The 21226-nt window shown below is 38.5% G+C and overlaps 1 protein-coding gene across 2 annotated transcripts in view; it reads left to right on the top strand.

Annotated features, from left to right (window-relative positions):
* GSL10 (glucan synthase-like 10) overlaps positions 1–21226 on the top strand; it is a 140585-nt gene that overhangs the window by 74199 nt on the left and 45160 nt on the right. For both annotated transcript variants that reach the window (XM_077365464.1, XM_077365466.1), the window contains exons 22-28: positions 5466–5552; positions 6188–6273; positions 6371–6395; positions 18371–18465; positions 18571–18652; positions 18795–18955; positions 19069–19189. In XM_077365464.1, the coding sequence (XP_077221579.1) occupies positions 5466–5552; positions 6188–6273; positions 6371–6395; positions 18371–18465; positions 18571–18652; positions 18795–18955; positions 19069–19189 (657 nt within the window). The remainder of the gene's footprint in view (positions 1–5465; positions 5553–6187; positions 6274–6370; positions 6396–18370; positions 18466–18570; positions 18653–18794; positions 18956–19068; positions 19190–21226) is intronic.

Raw genomic sequence — 21226 nt, 5'->3', positions numbered from 1 at the left:
GTTTGGGATAGAGGTAGCCTATTCGCGCAGTGGCCTTTCCTTAGTCTTCCTTAGTCTGCCGACTTCAAAAATCTCTTTATGGCCTTAAACAATCTCCTAGAGCATGGTTTGGGAGATTTAGTGATGCTGGTATGCGGTTTGGCATGAAACAATGGGCAGTTGATCATTCAATTTTTAGCCATCAGTTTGATTCTGGATACGTTCTTCTGGTAGTATAGGTGGATGATATTATCACTATTGGGAGTGACTCAGTGGCCATACAGAAGTTGAAAACTTTCCTATAGAAAGAGTTTTCCGCCGAAGACTTGGGTCGTCTGAGGTACTTTCTTGGGATAGAGGTAGCCTATTCGCGCAGTGGCCTTTCCCTTTCACAATGGAAGTATGCACTGGATTTATTAGTTGAGAAAGGTTCTCTTAGGGTGAAACCTGTTGCTGTGACTATGGACCCGAACGTAAAGCTTCTTCTAGATGAGGGAGAATTTTTAGATGACCCTGGCAGGTATAGGAGGTTGGGAAGCTAATATATCTCACAGTCACTCGTCCAGACATCTCGTTTGTTGTAGGACTGGTTAGCAAGTCTATGCGCTTACCGCGTACCTCTCACTGGGCAGCTATGCTGCATATCATTAGGTATTTGAAAGGTGCTCCTGGGAGAGGCTTGTTGCTCAAGAGCCATGGTTATGAGAAGATAGAAGGGTGATGCAAATTGGGAAAGATAATCAACCATCAGATATCGCACCTTCGTTGGAGGTAACTTGGTGTCATGGTGAAGCAAGAAACAAGACGTGGTGGCAAAGTCTAGTGCAAAAGCTGAATATCGGGCCATTGGACGCACAAGTGGAGAGCTAATCTAGTTGCGCTCTCTTTTACCAGAGATTGGTCTTGCATCCTCTTCTCCTTCTCAGTTATACTATGACAATAAGGCTGTTGTTCACATTGCTACAAATCTAGTCTTTCATGAGTGAACCAAACATATTGAGGTGGACCGTCATTTCATCCGTCAGAGAATTTAGAAGGCGAGATATGCATAGTTTTTACTCGATCAGTAGATCAGCTAGCTGATGTGTTTACTAAGCCCTTGAGTAAAGCAAAGTTAAGCGATATTTGTAACAAGCTAGGAATGTATGAGATATACATTCCAGCTTGAGAGGGAGTGTTAGAATGTGTATATGTGCTCAAGGGTATTTTGGTCCTTGTATTATTCCTTTTTATATATGTGTGTGTGTGTGTGTGTGAAAAGAGTTCTTACTCCATGGAGTAGAAAAGTTATCTACTCCGCAGGCTTAAAATACAGTGGGGGCCACATTGTTTGGGCTATCCAAAGCATTCATTTGTTGGGCTCGCACATAGATAGGGTGTGCCCAAAAAATAAGCTCCGTATGATCATCCTATCCCTTCGATTTGTGGAGGCAAAAAATGGACAGATTTGTGAAGGTTTATACCCGTCCATTTTTGTCCCCATAAATCGAAGGGTTGGGATGACCCTATGGATCTGATGCACCATCTCCATGTTGTTTGACTCATTGAACCCATTCATACTATAGGACCTCACATAGATAGGATATTCCTAACAAGCCATCTCCATACGATAATCCTAACCACTTGATCTATAGAAGGCCATTTTCTAGCCATCCATTTTAAACCTCCACAAATCATAGCCCTAACCATAACCTATAATCCTAGCCATAACCACAAATCATAATCCTAATCATAAACCTATAGAATGAATGGGTTGGATGAGTCAAACAAGTATGGGAGATAGTGTATCCTGAGCTGTAGCTCAGGCTGAGCCACACACACACACACACACACACACACACACACACACACACACACACAGAGAGAGAGAGAGAGAGAGAGAGAAAGAGAGAGAGAGAGAGAGAAGGGTTCCTGCGCTCGAGCGCAGATAGCTTATCTGCGCTCGAGTGCAGGAAACAGGGGTGGGGCCACATTGTTGGGGTGATCCTAAGCATTCATTTGGAAGGCCCCATCATGGATGGGGTGTGTACAAAAAATAAGCTTCATTGGATCACCATAGGGTGTCCATTTGTGGGGGTGAAAATGGACAGATACTGTTTGTCCACTAATCTGCCCATTTTCACCCCCCAAATGGACACCCTATGGTGATCCAATGGGCTGATTTTTGGTGGACACCCTATCCATGAAAGGGCCCATCAAATGAATGCTTTGGATCCCCCCTCCCCAAATGTGGCCCACCCCTGTTTCTGTGCTCGAGCTCAGAAACCCTCCTCTCATATATATATATATATATATATATATATAGACACACTTACTGAGGGGAGACTACTCTCCAACTTTCATATTCTTCTCATTCTCTTCTCTCTCGACAAATAGAAATTATTGAATATTGAGCTGGAAGACCTTTTGAGATGGATGCCATAATGATGGAAATGATATATGATCTTGTAAAAACTATGAAATGCCTCAGTAATGCAAAAACTTCTTTGTACTTCCACATTTAAAACTTCATATCAGTTATGAGCTGATAGTATGACACATTTTCAGTTTTTTCTGTGTTGGTTTAGAATTCATGCAATCTTGTCACATGAATTTTTACTGTTCAAAGTTATTCCAATTTATGTAACATATAATGGTATGGTATGCAACTTTACACTTACGATTTTGGTTTATGTATTTCGGTCATTTCGATTTCGGTGGAGATGGAAACGGAAACGGAAACAATTTGCCATTTCGTGTTGGTTTCAGTGGAAATTTAAAACCATGACCGCACCACACCAACTATGATCCATGTAGCATTCTCCCATCCTGAAGGAAACTAGGCAACGTTGTGAGACTGTTACCTCATTCCCTTTTTTAAAACATGATATTTTATATGGTTTAGGTTGCTTTTGTGCTTTTAGATTCAATTTATTTACCATCCCTGCCAATACCTAATTTTCAAACTTTTCGTCGAGCATTGCAACGGGTATGGAAAATGTTGGTGTGAAGCCATTCTTCTTCTGGATTGGCCTTTGGGGTGAGGTAAAAATTTCCTTATCATGACCAATGCCTCTCCGCGGTCCTCATTGTTGACTTCTTCGTCGACGTCATCTGGATTCTCATCGCGCACCTATTCTTCCTCTTGTTTTTCAAAAACAGATCTGCCAACAATTGCTAATGCTGTAAATTTTTGATGGGCAACCTGAAGACTTTTCACCTGATTCACCACACTTAAATAATTTGAAAACATTGTTATTTTGGTTACGAGGCATTGCTACCCTTGGGTCAGTACGGTTTTGTGTCCAATTGAAATTGGAGTTGGAAAAATTGGGCGTCCAGTTTGTTCAGCTATTTGTAGCACTATCGGCAGAACTTCTTCCTTTCTTTGTTGCTGTTTTTCCACGGGTAGTGCCCTTTGGTATGCATCTATAACAGTCCATAAGGCCTGAAATAGTAACACATCTTTTGTTGAAAAAATTGTAGACCATTTAAATTGTGGGTTACTAATTGGTCGACACTACATTCTCCTTGACGAATATTTTGTTGTCTAAAGAAGTTGGTTTTTTCCTCAACTTGACCCTCAACTTTGATTTCATTTTCTTCCAACTTGTAATTCGAGTGTTGCTTCTTCGTTCTCTCATTTCCTTAAGTTGTTCCCACCAACCTGAAGAGTAACCTTTCAATTTGTTAGCAACGGTTTTTATCTTTTGATTCTTGGGAATATTTTTAAATTCAAAGATCTGATCCATAGTGGTCACCCAATTGATTACCTCTTTGGCATGCATCTTCCCATAAATTTCAGGAATTCCCACTTTTATTTTCATACCTTGGTTTGCTTATATATTTCTTTGTTGTTGGCAAATGCCCTCTTCACTTGGTTCTCTAAATGGAACTTGATTGTATAGGGGTTGAAATCTCTCATTTATATCTTCATGTTGAGAACTTGAGATTGATGTTCAAATTGTTCAAGGCGGTAAGTTAGTTCCTCAACTCGCCTTTGAAGAGCCACTATTTCTTCATCACAGCGATCAAGTGGTGGATTTTTTACAACACCAATCTATCATAGTCCTCTTCTATTGGCCATGAGATCGCTCCATCACAATCTCTCCAAGAAGACGAACTTGGCTCTGATATCAAATGATGCAAAGTCATAGGAATAGGAAGAAACTGATTGCTAGAATTTGGGTAAAATATGTAGAAAAAAGGAAGAGAGATGTGGGTCAGAAGATGAATAATATTGACCTTTTAACAAAGTAAAATATTAGCCAATAGTGAAGAAAAGTGCTGGGACTCCACTTGCTCTTCTTATAATATTCAAGCTTAAAAACTTGCAACTTCTTCTTTCCTCAAAATTCTAGTCTATTTCTCCCCACACATCCACCGTCCTTTTATATAGCCTTTGAAATTCAATGGAAAATATGCAATGAATTAAATGGCATTGGTGGAAGCTTGTTCAAGAGACTCAGAATAAGGAAGAAAAGCAAATAACTAGACATCTAGCAAAAGAGAGAAAAAAAAGGGAAAAAGGAAGAGGGATAAGGATCAATAGTTGAACAATAATGAACTTCTAATAGAGTAAATACTTGCTCTTCTTATAATATTCAAGCTTAAAAACTTACAAGTTGCTACTTTTTCTTTCTCCCCACACATCCACCACCATCCTTGGTTGGGCTCCCCATAAGTTGACTTGGTCCATCCCAAGCTTTTCTCAAAAAAATGCCCCTTAGAAAAGGCTAATTGCTACCCATGTCCTTCTCCTGTTTCCTATTCCCTTTACGCCCTTGCTTGTTATGAGAACTGACCAATTAGTCCTCCGCCGTCATTTCTCTTTCATTCTTTACTTCGTGCGGCATCGTGCTGTCATGTTTTGCAACTCACTGATGTTACAGATGCTACTTTTTTGATGTAGTCATCATCCATCTAGTTCTTAGGATATCTATATCATTTACTTTGTAGAATCTTCAAATGGGAGACAGTGTGATATAAGTTGTCAATTGGTTAGAAAACTCAAGTAGGCTTCCTTGGATACTTTACTCTGACTTTTGTCATATTTTGGCTTCTACTGTTTCTGAGACAGTATATTCTTCGTGAAGTCAACACTGGAGCTAAAGCCGTAAATCTCATGTCTGTTTGTTTTGCAGAACTAATTCCATATGGTAGTGCAAAGTTGCAAACTGTTTGCGTTACTGGACCACTCCATACTACTGAATATCCAAAATGTGGTTGCATCAAGCTAAATTTACTTGTGCCAGAATCATAGACCTTCATGATTTGAATGCTTGTGGAGGAGAAAACAAATACCATTAAAAAAAAATGGAGGAGAAAACAAATTTTTACATGGCCTTGACTTAATGCTTTACCAATTTTCTTTTTGCAGCTCTTGCGTCATTTAATATAACTAAAGTTGGATTGCTTAATTGACTAAGCTTTGATCTATTTGCCTGTAAAAGAAAGGGATACATTATTTTCTTGTGACCCTTTATTTCTTAATACTTGTTTTGCAGATCTATCTATTAGATATACAGATTTTTTACACGGTTATATCAGCTATTGTTGGGTTCTTGCTTGGTGCCAGAGATCGCTTGGGAGAGGTATGTTATTTTTGACATTAGAATCTTGCATTAATATTAGTTGTTTTATCATAAGAACATTACTGAAGGAAATGTCGAATCTGTTATCTGAGGTCCCACTTTCTTTTTGGTCCCATGTTAGAAGTCCCCATTATAGATGCTGACATTCTTTTATATGTACAAATATCCACGTGTTTATAATTTATAACTAATATGTTTTTACATGTGTAGATGCACTCTTTTTGATATTGTACCTGAACAATATTTATACCCACTTCTGCTTTGTGTATTTCTTATAAGCCTTCATATTTTTAGGATTTCTCTGCTACCCTTTTGATGGAGGGTAATTCCGTGAATATTATCCTTTCTGTTGCTTATCCCGTTTCTTCCTATTCAATAAAATTCTTGGTATATTTCTAAAGAAAAACTGATGTTTGTGCATGCATCCATTTTTTTGGAATGTATCACATTATTGTGCCTTCTGAGTCTGGTTTTCCTTCATTAACTTCTCTAAAACATAGGCTTTGTTTTCTTTATCAAAAACATTGATCTCAAATAGTGTCGTTTTTCTGTTGACAGGAAATTTATTTCTTTCCTCTGCCTCTGTATTATACAACTTCTCAACATTTTTCTTTTCTGCTCTTTCTGTTCTTCAGATTAGATCTGTAGAAGCTGTCCACAAACTTTTCGAGAAGTTCCCTGGGGCTTTTATGGACACTCTTCATGTTCGTTACCCTAGAAGGTAGCATGCTCCTTGTGGCCTTTTTCATGTCTTTATCTCATTCATTTTATCCTGTTTGTTTTCTTTGAAGCTTCTGAATTCAAATTTGTTCTTGCAGGGATGCTCTTCGTTCTTCCGAGCTGGTAAGATGGATACACAATCCTTGAACTTTCTTATGGCTAAACTACTTGAAAATTGTGTTCTCTTTAAAAGAAGATTATATATAAAGCGCTTTAACAGGTCGACAACCTCACACGCTAAGAGCATGGAAGTAGTTGTTGGTTTCTATTTTCTATTTTTTGCATTATAACTGTGTATTATTCAATTATTTTTAACAGTTTTTGAATTATGTTTCTGTTGGTGTCGTACTGAATCGGGAATAGAATTGAAAGTTTTATGAACAGGATTTTGACTTCTTTCTACATTTGTTCGTTCCTGGTTGCCAATTTGTTGGTTCTGTTACCTACACCCATGCTTAATTCTCTAACATTATGGAAGTTGGCACCTTTATTCTGTCTCAATTATTCTACTTATGGGCTAATGTGATTGCTGCCTTTTCTGTTTCAATGTTATTTCTGTTACATGAATACCTATGATTTGTGGACATGGACACAAGTGTCACGTGTCGACACCGACACGGAGGGTCAGATACGGCAAACCCCCAAAATTTAGAAACGGAGACATGGCTAAAATAGAAAGTATATATAATCATAATTTGTCGATACGGATTCGTGTGTCGAGTTTCAACATGGATATGAGGTATGACATGGTAACATCTAACAATCTAGAAATGGTGATACATACATACACATAAAATTATTGATTATTACACAAATACGTGTCCACACGCCCACATTAACTCTTTACTCCTAGCAATACATTTAATAGTGGCCAAAGGAGTATCTACACGGGTGGACACTCGTGCCGACATTAAATTCAAAGTGTCGGCTAAATCTCCTATGTAGAAATTTTACGGTTACGATATTTCTAATTAATCTAGAAGTATGAGGTTTCTTGTTTCACCCTACTTTCCATGCTCTTCTTCAAGAAATAATTCCATACATAACTTTTAGTGTTAGATCCCACTTTGTTTTTTAGGTGCTTCTTAACTACATGCAATGATGAATTTTCTTTTTTATTTGTAAAACTACTTTCACTGACAAGTTTGAATCTGTGTATGACTTCTCGCATTCTTACCCTTCACGGGTCATGAACCACATTTCTCATTGACTTTATGATCCAGTGAGATCAACAACCGCCGATATGTTTATTGATTGATGGGTGCACGAGAAATCATTTCTCTAATAGTTTCTGGGCCATTCAGGAAGTGTCCGGAACATCATGTTAACATCTATAGTGGGCCCAAGTAGCCTTTGTTCGCCACAAAAAATTGTCTAACATAGTTATAATAGTTTTTGCTGGTTTTTAATGATTTTTATTAAATTTTCGGGTAATGTTCCAATAGGTTTTGTTGGTCCCTGTGTAGAGAAAACTTTTTTTTTTTTTGAATGGTAGCAAATTTTCATTAAAAAAAAAGTGAGGACCCAGATAGTCAACCCCATGAAATGTACAATAGCAATGAAAAAGCAATCAACAGAAAGAGACAATGAAAAATGGATCAAGGGGGTAGAAAGTTAAACATCTCAAGACCCTCCTTAGCAGTCCCTGGCCCCGCGAGACCGTCCGCTGCACTATTGGTGGATCAACATAAGAGAGGACAATCGAGGACCCAGCCACGCGGTCTTGGATTTCATCAAATAAGTGCTCAAATCTCCAAGGAGGCACATGAATAGTATTTTTTTTTTGTACCTTTCCAAAAAAAAAATGTATAGTATTTTTATAATTTTATAGGAGCAACATGTAAGAAACCTTTTATTTTTAATTTAGGTGGATTTAAGGGCTTAAATTGGTCTTATACCAATGATTAGTATCAAACGAGGGTTTTAAGGCGGTCTTGGACCACAAATATCATGTTTTGATGTAGTTTTCACTTTTCAGGAGATTAATGAATAGTTACGAGCCCTTTTGGTTTTTGGGTTTTACGCTACTTTGATCATTTTTTGACCAATTCTATTGTCGTTTTATCCCTCCCTCGCACTGTTTGTTAAAATCTACTGGATTGTTTGTGTGATTGGCCAGTTCTCCATCAAGTTTTCTACTTTTGCCGGATTCCAAGTCGTTTAGTTGCATAAAGTTTTGATGCATCTATGCATATATATGAAATTTGAATATGATAACCTCCTTCACAACTGACTAGAATTACAGATTTTATGGATTTATTTATTTTTACATTTTTTATTCACATAGAGTTAATGTTAAGTTTTTGGAAGAGATCCACAAGTTTTATTTGAAACTTAAGATGATTTCTGTAAGTTTTAAATTCTTTCTTTCAGCATAATAAAAAATAGAAAACATGTGTTTAGGAAAAAATAATCACCTAAATAGGAAGTGTACGATTGATTAAGAGTAAGCATGTAGGAAGCATGCTTCCCTTTAGTTTGTGAAGCGAGAAGAATTTCGGCTTCTGAAGTGAGCTTTCGTTGAAGCCAGCTTTCCACCCAACTAAGAAGCTTCTAGTAACTTTGGCTGGAATTGAATCTCAATAGTTATTTTTGAAGATAATAATGTCACCATGCTTACATATAGGTTTATCATTTTTTTGTTTTAAATCTATGTTTTAGGGTTTGCACATGTGCGAGTGAAAGTCCTAGTCATTCAGATTTTTGTTTTGGTCATCCACATGTTTTGATGGATGACTCAATTAGAAAATTGGTGTCCTTGAAATTGAGCAGAACTGCCATGTGACATACTTTACGACCAAAATCAAGGACTCTATACCAGTATACTTTTGTTTTGAAGATCCTTTTGAGATCTTCCGCTGCTATTCGGCTGTTTTGATGAGCCATTTTATATCTTCCATGTCCATTTCTAAAGCATTTTCAAGATTTTTGTTCTTTTAGGTTGAAATAAACTACCCAAGGAATAGTTTTGAATGTCTTCTAATTGATTTCTAGTGTTTGGTCAGGTATCGAACTCATTCTACCCTGGAAACCTGATAATAGATTTTTTTTTGTGCTTGTTTGCATTCTTAATTTAGATGTTATTATGTCACTATAATTATTTTGACTTTTTGGGTTGTTGAAGAGCTGTTATTATGATAAGATTAATGGCGGATATTTATTAGGATTTTTTGGGTTATATAGATCCCTTTTGGTAAATATATGGAATAAAAAAGAATGTATTCAAGTACACCATTTGAATTCTGGCAGAAAAACAACCAGCCTCATTGGCCATCAGACACTAACATCGATAATTTGGCATTCCTCACCTTGCAGAAATCATACACTTCCTATTATTCAAAAAAAGGAAGAAGAAGAAGAAATCATACACTTCCTTCAACCCTCTTTAACGGTTGCCAAAGCTTCGGTAGATTCAGGAGCAATAAAATGTAATCCGTATCTAAGAGCAAGAAATCCAATTGGAAGTACTGACCAGCCACAAATCCTCCATTCTTGTCATGAATATGTACTCAAACAAAATTTAATTCAAACTAGCCCTCTGCAGGCAGTAGCCACATAATAATCTATAACTGAGAAGTGGCTTGATAGATTCTCATTTTTTTTTCTTTTTTTCATTAAAAAAAAAGAAAGATTCCCATTTCTTTGATATCATCGAAGGGGAAACTACATGTCTGGGACCATTTGCCAAATTCGGCCACATACTCTAGCTTCCTATATCTGCCTAAATAAGGTTGCCTATAGGCCCTATACAATTAAACCATCCCCCGGCCCCCCAACTGCCACCACCACCACCCAAACACCCAAAGAACAAATCACCACAAGCTTTCAGCCTTCTGAAAACCCCTTCAATTCTGCTCTTGCTATGTTCCTCTTATTGTGTATGGGAAGTTGGGAACATAGGCCATCATAATACTCTAAATCTTCAGACTACAAGTTTGTGGGTTGTCTAAGAGACACAACTGCTAATATTGCCACATGAATTGCCATCCAAACATCATTCAGAACCTCAGTCCAAATCTGTATTGCAAAGTTGCATTGTGAGGACATGAGCAGAATTATCCGAAACATAAAAGCAAAAGGACTAGAGAGCCTGTCTCTTCTCCTGTAAATCCTTGGTTTGATTTTTTTTCTGAATTGCAAGCAATGCAAAGAAATTACTTCTTGACCTGCCGCATGCAATCAGATTTGTTGATGATGGAGAAGGTGAAAAGTTGAGAGTGGTGTTAGAAAAGTGAGTAAATTACCATTCCCAAAAAAAAAAAAAAAAAAACCTCTCACAGAATATGATATATATGTATTTCTAAGGTTGTACAAGGAGAAAGACTAAAATACCCTTTGACATGCACATAATTACTTAACCATTCTAACACTTCCCCTCAAGCTGGAGTGTATATATCATACAACCCCAGCTTGTTACAAATAGCACTCAACTTATACTTTCCCAATGGTTTGGTAAACATATGAGCCCATTGATCTCCAGATCGAGTAAACACAGTACATATTTCTACCTTTTGGAGCGTCTCACCATGACATGAAAAGACTATATTTGAAGCGATATGAATAGCTGCTCTATTATCATTGCACAAGGATGATAGAGATAATGGAATACCAATCTCATACAAAAGGGACCTCAACCAAGTCAACTCCCCAGAAGTGTGATTCATAGCTCGATACTCTTGCCTCCACACTAGATCTAGCCACCACATCTTGTTTCTTACTCCGCCATGATACTAGATTTCCTCCAACAAAGGAACAATATCCTATAGTTGACCTCCTATCTGTTGGAGATCCTGCCGAGACTGCATCAGTGAATCCTTCCAACTTCACATGATTACGTTTTCTGAAGAACACGCCTTTCTCAAGAGCACACTTCAAGTACTTGACTAATTGAAGATCTACTCTCCAATGGGAAGTATGTGGAGAACTCATAAACTGACTAACCACCCCCACTGCAAAGGACATAATAGGACAAGTCACAATCAAATAGATGAACTTGCTAACCAATTTCGTATACTTGCCTCGATCTTCCAACAACCCCCCTTGAACTAGATAGAGCTTCACATTATGGTCCAGGGGTACCTCAGTAGGTTTCATTGCCAAGGGTCTTGTCTCTTCTAATATATCCAGCACATATTTCTTCTGAGAAAAAGAAGACCCTCACGGGAATGTGCCACCCCAACCCCCAAAAAATACTTGAGATGTCCTAGATCCTTAGGGCAGAACTCTGTCTGAACTCTGAAGAAATTTTTTCAATTTTGTATGCGTGTCTCGTTATTTCTAGTAATAATAATATCATCCACAAACTATGAAAAAAATATATCGTGCATCGGCATGAGAACTAAACACTGAGTGATCAACAACACTTGCCTTTGTCCTTAGACCTCAAAAACTCATCATACCCGGCACGGGAAACCACCAGATAATCACCTTGCTCAGTCTGTCTAGATTACGGTGGTGCGAAGCTCTCAGATCCAATAACTCAAGCATGTTTGGCATATCGAGAAGGCTGTAAATTTGGTTGCTGATCATAACAATAGTCGATAGTGTCCCTCTATACAACAATGAGTGCAAAAGCGAGTTTCATGTCCACCAGTAGACCTCTACCACAAGCAAATCGACCATCACGAGCATTACGATCACCGCTCAACTGAGCAGCTAGGGCCGAGCGCTCAACAGAAGGCTACTCGAACCCTCAACTCTTATAGACCTCTGCAATCGAGAAAATACCTCATCAAGAGAGCGAAGAGACCCTAAACCAAGGTTACTTGGAACGCGGATCATCCCGGTATGCGGTACGGGAACGAGTACGGGGTACGATGGTAGCCCAGTATGCGGTACGATGAGGGTAGGCTAAGTTGGTTCGTTGTATGGGGTCACATGTCGATTTGGAAATCTTTAGTGGAAGTTTCTATCTGAACAACATCTGTTTTAGGTTAGTCTCTTTACCTCTTCTTAGTTTCTTCATTTTGTCGGCCTCCAATGAGGTATGATTAGATTAAATCTGGGAAGGAGAGTTGTTTTTTGTTCTCTTCCCCCCTTCTTCCCTCTCTCTATGCATGAATTCCTTTCTCGTGGGTCGTTAGGGTCGCCATTTTTTTGCGATTTGGGTAAAAAACGACCCACGTTTTGGGTCGGTGACCACGGATCGCGGATCGGGGGGTGGAAGGGCGATCACGATAACGTTTCCCTAAGCTGATAATTTGCTGACGTATAGGGAGGAACTCTTGCCACAAGGCATCTAGAAACTGAACAACACGCAAATCCGACTTATGCTTGGCCATGACAATGGCATCAATAGTGAATGGCAAGTACATATCAAGCTGCTTGCATAGAGATACATATTGAGAGTAGAATTGTGAAACCGACTTGTCTCCACGCTTCAAAATCAAGAGTTTCGAGTACACATCACGGATTCTAGTCAAGCTATTTACTCCTGAAAATACGGTTTCATCTCGCTTTCAAATGTCTTCGGACGATCTGAGATACATCATGAAGTCATCAACTTTGCGTTCCATAATGTTCCAAAGAACGGTCTTTATTACAACATCTTCCTGCCTCCACTTCCCATACGACTTATCCTCACTATCGGGAGGGGGTCCTTTTCAATATACTCAACCTTTCCTCGGGCAAGGAGAAAAGGTTTCAATAGCCAGTCGCCACATAATATAATTTGATCCATCCAATTTGATGGTTGTCATCTGAATATTCTGAACCTCCATAGTTGAAGAACCAGTGGAGGTAAGCCACAAACTCACTGTCATCAAGTAATCACGAGTCACCAATCACAACCATAGGCAACCAACACAAGAAAAGAAATCTCTAGTGTCACTTCATAGATTTAATCCAAAAAGCAGATGATGATAGGAAATGTCGAGCCTCCGAACCATTTAAACTCTAGCAAAACACCATTCAGAAGTGATTGACGCACAAACTAGCCCTACATCCGGACTTCTAGGGCCAAACGAACAAAATGCAGACAAATCAAAGGCTTATAGCACCGCAACAACGTCAGTGGAGGCTTACTGCATCAAAACAATGAAAACAAACTGTGTGTGTGTTGGGGTGGGGGGGGGGGGGGGGGTGAGGGGTGACAACAGGATTCCCGAGTGGGGGCACTGGTTGGGCGCCGTAGGGGAAGTTGGTCGGATGAGCCACGCCCTAGGGATGGCTGGGCGGTGGCGACGACGGCTGGTTCCCCTAGGGTTAGGCGATTTCTTTTCTTTTCTTTTTTTTGTTTTGTTTTTGTTTTGTGGATGTAGAGGAGAAGAAGGGAAGAAGACGATGGGGAATCCTTTACGTCAAGCTCTGATACCATGTTGATGATGAAGGAGAAAAGTTGAGAGAGAGAGATGGAGCGAAATGAGAGGCTAAAATTAGACCTCTCACAAAAAAAATGATATATGTATGTATATGTATATGAGAAAACGGTTCCTACACACTTGTGTAGATAAGTTATCTACACACTAGCTTAAAATACAGTGGGGCCCACATTGTTTGGGTGATCCAAACCATTCATTTGAAAGATCCTCATATAGATAGGGTAGCCACAAAGAATAAGATCCATAGGATCATCCTAACCATTCGAACTGTGGAGGCAAAAAATGGACTAATTTGTGAAGGTTTATGCACGTCCATTTTACCTCCACAAATTGTAGGGTTGGGATGATCCTATGGATCTGATTTTTTGTGGACACCCTATCTATGCGAGGGCCTTTCAAATGAATGGTTTGGATCACCCAAACAATGTGGGCCTCCACTGTATTTTAAGCTAGTGTGTAGATAACTTATCTACACAAGTGTATAGGAACCATTTTCTCTCTCCCTCTCCCTCACTCTCTCTCTCTCTCTCTCTCTCTCTCTCTCTCTCTCTCTCAAAAACACATGTGGCCCCACATTTTTTGGGGGATCCATTCATTTGGAAGGCCCTTCCTTGGATAGGGTGTGTACCAAAAATCAGCCCTATAGGATCATCCTAACCTTGCCATCTGTTGAAGGAAAAAATGGGCAGAAACATGGACACACATTGTTTGTCCATTTCCCACTCCACCTTTGATTGGGTTAGGATGATCCTATAGGGCTGATTTTTGGTACACACCCTATCCATGGAAGGGCCTTCCAAATGAATGCTTTGGATCCCTCAAAAAATGTGGGGCCACATGTGTTTTTGAGCTATAGCTTAGGAACACTTTTATCTTTTATATATATATATATATATATATATATATATATATATATATATATATATATATATAGAGAGAGAGAGAGAGAGAGAGAGAGAGAGAGAGAGAGAGAGAGAGAACGGTTCCTACACACGTGTAGATAAGTTATCTACACACTAGCTTAAAATACAGTGGGGGCCACATTATTTGGGTGATCCAAACCATTCATTTTTAAGGCCCTCTCATAGGGTGTCCACAAAAAATCAGATCCATAGGATCATCCTAACCATTCGAACTTTGGAGGCAAAAAATGAACTAATTTGTGAAGGTTTAAAGACATCCATTTTACCTCCACAAATCGTAGGGTTGGGATGATCCTATGGATCTGATTTTTTGTAGACACCCTATCTATGTGAGGGCCTTTAAAATGGATGGCTTGGATCACCCAAACAATGTGGGCCCCCACTGTATTTTAAGCTAGTGTGTAGAGAACTCTCTACACATGTGTAGGAACCGTTTTCTCATATATATATATATATGAGAAAACTGTTGGTGAGCTTAAGCGCACCATTTTTTTGGTGCGCTTAAGTTGTTATAACGCCTCCCATTCATGCGCTTAAGCGGGACCCAAACATTTAAACGAATGGGAGGCGTTATAACAACTTAAGCGCACCAAAAAAATGGTGAGCTTAAGCGCACCAAAAAAATGGTGAGCTTAAGCGCACCAACAGTTTTCTCTCTCTCTCTCTCTCTCTCTCTCTCTCTATATATATATATATATATATATATATATATATATATATATATATATATACGGAAAAGTGTTGCTACTCGGTCTTGTAGCTAAGCTTATCTACTCGGTTGGGTTAAATACAGTGGAGGCCCACATTGTTTGGGTGATCCAAACCATTCATTTGAGAGTCCCTTACCTAGATAGGGTGTGCACAAAAAATCAGACCCATAGGATGATCCTAACCCATCCAACAGTGGAGGGAAAAATGGGAAAAAATGGACAGACACAGTTTGTTCACAAATCTGCCCATCCAAGAATGGAGGGGAAAATGGGCAGATTTGTGGACAAACTGTGTCTGTCCATTTTTTCCCATTTTTCCCTCCACTGTTGGATGGGTTAGGATCATCCTATGGGTTTGATTTTTTGTGCACACCCTATCTAGGTAAGGGACTCTCAAATGAATGGTTTGGATCACCCAAACAATGTGGGCCTCTACTGTATTTAACCCGACCGAGTAGATAAGCTTAGCTACAAGACCGAGTAGCAACACTTTTCCGATATATATATATATATATATATATATATATATATATATAGAGGAAAGTGTTGGTGAGCTTAAGCTCACCAAACTTATGGTGAGCTTAAGCACCCAATCACATTGGGGCCTACTTTGTTAGGATGATCCAAAGCATTCATTTGAAAGGCCCTTACATAGATGGGGTGTGTACCAAAAATCAGCTCCATAGGATCATCCTAACCCATCCATTTGTGGAGGTCAAAATGGACAGACATTATTTGTCCACAAATCTGCCCATTTTTGTCCTCCACAAATGGAGGGGTTAGGATGATCCTATGGACCTGATTTTTGGTACACACCCTATCTATGATAGAGCCTTGCAAATGAATGGTTTGGATCACCACAAAAAATGTCGGACCCATGTGATTGGGGCGCTTAAGCTCACCATAAGTTTGGTGAGCTTAAGCTCACCAACACTTTCCTCATATATATATATATATATATATATATATATATATATATTTCTAGGGTTTTACAAGGAGAAAGACTAAAATACCTTTAGATGGGCACATAATTACGTAACCCTTCTAATAAGATTGATGGCCACATTTTGTTAGTAGAATCAAGAGACTGCCCATTGAGCTATTAAATAAGAAATGGAGTTTGATCTCGGCTGACCAAATCAAAGCATCCACTTGCTGCGTAATAGCGATAGGAATAGATATGATTTTGTCCATTGTCACTGGAAGCCATGTTCTAATGATTAACTCACTCCATTACGACGGATTCCCAATCTTAAGGTTGCAAACTGTCAATCTGTAGCCTATGTTTGTGATGTGGATCTCCACTGGAAATCAACACTAAATCATATTGAAATGGAAAATTTCTTCTCATATGAGAAGAAATTCGAATCTGGGCCGAATCCTTGTGAAAAACAACTAGAAATTTGGGCAGAAAGTGCGGAAAATGAAAGGAATGAAAATTCTACTCTAAACAGTCCTAAAACCAGTTTGTGGCTGAAAATTGCAGAAAATGGGCAGAAAGTGCAGAAAATGCTGGGAAATACAAATTGATGAACGAAGAACAAAGATGAACTGAATTTTATTGCATATCGATGAAAAGTAACAATAATAGAAGAACTTTTTTTTTGTTTTGAAAGTTAACTTTTACAATAATAGAAAAACTTAGCTCAATTGAAATTTCAAATTGAGATGAAGATGAAATGGAGGGCTTTCTTTGAGCAGGATGTCCTTTCTAACATCTTGTCAATCAAAGCTCCCTCTTATAAGTAATCTCTCTACCAAAAAAAAAAGTAATTTCTCTCCCAACGCTTGAGCTCCAGCTCTTACTATTTAAATCTCAGCCAAAAGTTTCTCCAAAATTCAAAAAAGGGCTATTATGGGGCCCAAACCTAGACTACTCACATTACAAGATAGCTCTCATTACATCTCTCAATTACATGAATGGCCCTCATACTAGAGGAATATACACATACACCCCTACTAGAAAAGAAAACTACAAGTGATACTACTACAAATGCCTAATTACAGCTAAACCTTGCCCCCTTTTCTCTACTATTTCCTTCACTTCCCTTCACCTCTCGCGAAAGGCCTCAAACCTGGTTGTCATCAGATCATAGTTTGTTGTTTTGTTGGGTTGATACAATGGACTGGGTTGCAACTGACCCGGAGGTCAGTCCACACACACCATGTTTCCCCAATCAGTTCTCCACCTTAGCTCTTTGTGAAGCATGTCCCTTCAATTAAACATTCTTTTCCAAACAATCGAGTCTCCATTGACACCTCTTAGCTCCAAAAATAGCTCCTCTCTGAGAATAGATGGATTCGTAATTAGCTGAAAGTGAAGTTCCCCAGTTCAGCCATAGATGATAGATCTGCAATTTTTAAATTTCTATGGCGTACGCCTCCTTTCTTTTACTTACTATTGAATTAAGATTTTCACTCCTTGGGTATGATGGGTTGACCATATTTTGTTGTTTTCTCTTCGTCAATTGTTGTTTTATCCCTTGAGTTTGCTGTGTCAATCAAAATGCATGGGTTGGAAACTTTAGGCAGTTGATCTGATCACTTGGGTATGGTTTTCTTGGTAGATTAGTGAGTTCGGTTGTTTACAAAATTTGAATTTCCCTTGGAAATGTTTGCCTACTTCTTTGTTTAGTACACTAGGGATGTTAGTCAAGTAAGCTGTCAATAAACTTGGCAATAGAGGTGGATTGTCTTTCTCTCTCACCTCTCTCTATTGCCCTCAAGGATGTGCATGTAGATGTGGCGTTGGATTTTGGGTTTAAAATATTTATTTCAAGATCCATTTGGTATGAGTAGTAATTTAGTTCTTGTATGGATTGTGTGAGTTGTATATGGGAAAGTTGTTAAATCTTCCTGGAATGATAATTTCTTGTTCTCTCTTCTAAGAATCTTCCATCTTGTTCATTCTTGATATATAAATTTGATATATCTTCCATTCTGCTTACCATTTTGTGAGATTGTTCTTTGAATAGATTTGTGTATTCCATCTACCATTTGCTTTCCGTCATTCTCAACAGAAATTTCATGGTTGTTTGCATTTTGTTCAACTCATTGCATATTAGACATTGTTTCCATTATCCTTCATTCTTTCAACCTATTTGTTAGAGAAATACTGCACTTGCTTATAATCTGCTTCATTGAAGGAGTTTGAGAAGAACAAGGCAGATGCTGCTAGATTTTCTCCTTTCTGGAATGAAATTATAAAGAACTTGAGAGAAGAAGACTACATTACTAATTTGTAAGTTTCATTTGAACTTTCTCAACTAGATCAAGACTCAGGTTTGATCTATTAATCATATCTTTCTTTTTTCTTTCATTCTAATTTATTTGTTGGTGCTTTCAGGGAAATGGAATTACTTTTTATGCCTAAAAATACTGGAAATCTTCCTCTGGTTCAGTGGCCTTTATTCCTTCTCTCTAGCAAGGTATTAATGCAATAGCTTTCCTGGCCAGCAATTATTAGCGTTTATGTTAGTAGCGTATTGTTCATTCAAGATTAGGAGTTGGATTGATGATTGCAATTCTTAAAAAGATTCTTTATGCCGGTGTTTAATTTTATCCAATCAGATATTTTTGGCTAAAGATATTGCCGTTGAAGGCAAAGATTCACAAGACGAGCTCTGGGGAAAAATTTCAAGAGATGACTACATGAAGTATGCTGTCCAGGAGTGCTTCCATAGTGTTAAACTTATCTTGACTGAAATATTGGATAATGAGGGAAGGATGTGGTGAGTATTGTTTGTTGATGGCCTTTCCCATGGTTGCCCGGTTCTCACTTTGAGCAGTTACTATATATAAGCTACAATAAAACCTTAGGTTCTGTGTTATTCTTCTATTATAGGGTGGAGAGGTTATTTGAAGACATAAACGAAAGTCTAATGAGAAAAGATATTCAGGTTAACTTTAAGCTTAGCATGTTGCCACTTGTAATTTCCAGAGTTACTGCACTGACTGGGATGCTGGTAAGTTTAACACAGTAACTTGGTTCTGAATATCGTACAATTAATTTTCATTGTATGCATAGAATGCTCCAATTTCAATTCTAGTAAAGAAATATTGCATGCATTGTCTATTTATGGTCTCTAGACTTGAATACTGACTTCGTTATACCAGGTTTTTTATGACATTGTTAAAGTATAAAAGATAAATTACGCCTTTCTCCAACGGCTTAAGCTTTTGGAGAAGTTGATAAGTTAACAGACATAAAAATAGATAATTGCCAAAGAGAAAATTCTATAGTATAATAAAACAAAGCCATGAATTTATGCAAAAAACTGTGGCTAAAAACGGGCCAAAATGTTAGATATTTCTATGTTAGCCCTCCATAGTTTAGATTTCTCTAGGTTTATGTATTCTTGCTTTGGATAATTTAAGAATGCAAAATTACACAGTTCATAATGTCAGGCAATCATTTACATCATGTTATGTCTATGCTTGAATTGTTTTCTCTAAATTATATCATGTTGTTACCTTTTCATTTATTTCTTCCTAGACTTGTGATAATCTTGATTTATCATTAGTGTGATGCTTTTTTTTTTGGTGGGTAAGCAGGGGTTTGGCGGGTACCCCTAACAGTTTATTTGATAAAGTGAAATGTATTACATTATGGGCACAACACGCCATCCCTAACTCGGAACACGTGAGGGGCGGAGATCTAAAACTTGCAATAGATGAACACTAAACCTAAGAGTTCAAACCGCTCAATACTTGTGAGTTACATAATCAGCTAGCTTTATGGGAGTGTGTTGGGATCTTTGGGATCGTCTTTTCTTTCGAACCTTGTGCCATGGTTCATTTGATTCCTCCAGTTCTGAACCCTCTTCTCCTCTATCCTCTTGCTTAACTGGGATCAAATTGACTATATTATGCTCATCCGCCCATGATACTTTCTTCCTCTGTGCTTCTTTGGAGCCTTCTGTGGTATCCTCTGTTGAGATATTGAAGGAGTTTTCGTATTTCTCATCCTCAGTGTCTTGTAGGTATTCTGTTTCTGAGTCTGTTTCAAATGAATGATTTCCATTCATGTCCGATTTTTTATTTTTTATTTTTGAATTTCTCATCCATGTCTGATTCATCTTCAATTTCTTCATCTACTGAAGCCAATTCTTTCTCTGCATATTGGGTACTTTCGTTAGTTGAGGAATACTCATCTTCCGCGTGGAATGTTTCTTCGCAAGCAAGGTCCCTGTAGAAAATCCGAGAAATATCTTCTCAACACGGATCGAACACGATGTGTAGCAAAAAAAAGAGTCAAGCATAAGAACACAATCACACAAGACAAGATTTTATGTGTTTCAGCACTGATTATCTCCACAGGGGAAGATTTTCACTATTTCGTTCTAGGGTTATGAACTCTCTTTCTTCTTGGTCAAGAAAACACTAAGAAAACCTAATCCCGTAACCTTAACATGCGTCACGCACATTAGTCTGTCAGGGTCCTGTATGATGCCAGAATACAAGACATTTGCACAACAGTCCCCTTCTTGTTATAACAGAAGGAACATGTTCTGCATGGGGGGGGGGGGGGGGGGGGGGTGGAGTTTGTTGGTATGTTAGCTCTCACAAGCTTCTTGACTAATAGTTTCTTTTCTTTCTTCTGGCATTGCTTTGCTCGACTCTTCCTATCCTTGATCGGGCCTTTCTTTTTCTATATTGTCTTTCCTTGCTTGTACTTTCAGTGGCTTTGTTGACGGGTCGAGGAATATGCCGCCATTCCTGTTTGGCCTTTGATGCTTTGTCTCTTTGAACTGTCCTCTTATGGCAATCTTCAGAGGAATGATTGAAATCATGGCAAGCAAAAAAAGATCACTGTTTCTAGTCGTATTCAATCTCTTGGCGGAGCTTTCCAGTTGGAGTGGCTATATCTATGAAGTCAGGGAGAATCTTGCCAGCTTCAATCTTGACACAAACCCGAGCATAGCTCAGCTTGGAAGCTTCTGCTATCTGCTTGTCCATGTACAAAGGTTTCCCCAAGGCACTTGCTATTTTGCTTAAACCTC

Source organism: Tasmannia lanceolata, unplaced genomic scaffold (assembly GCF_043159265.1).
Source record: "Tasmannia lanceolata isolate RefF3 unplaced genomic scaffold, GAP_Taslan_0.1 ptg000020l, whole genome shotgun sequence".
Taxonomy (NCBI): domain Eukaryota; kingdom Viridiplantae; phylum Streptophyta; class Magnoliopsida; order Canellales; family Winteraceae; genus Tasmannia; species Tasmannia lanceolata.
This window is presented reverse-complemented; position numbering and strand designations above follow the sequence as displayed.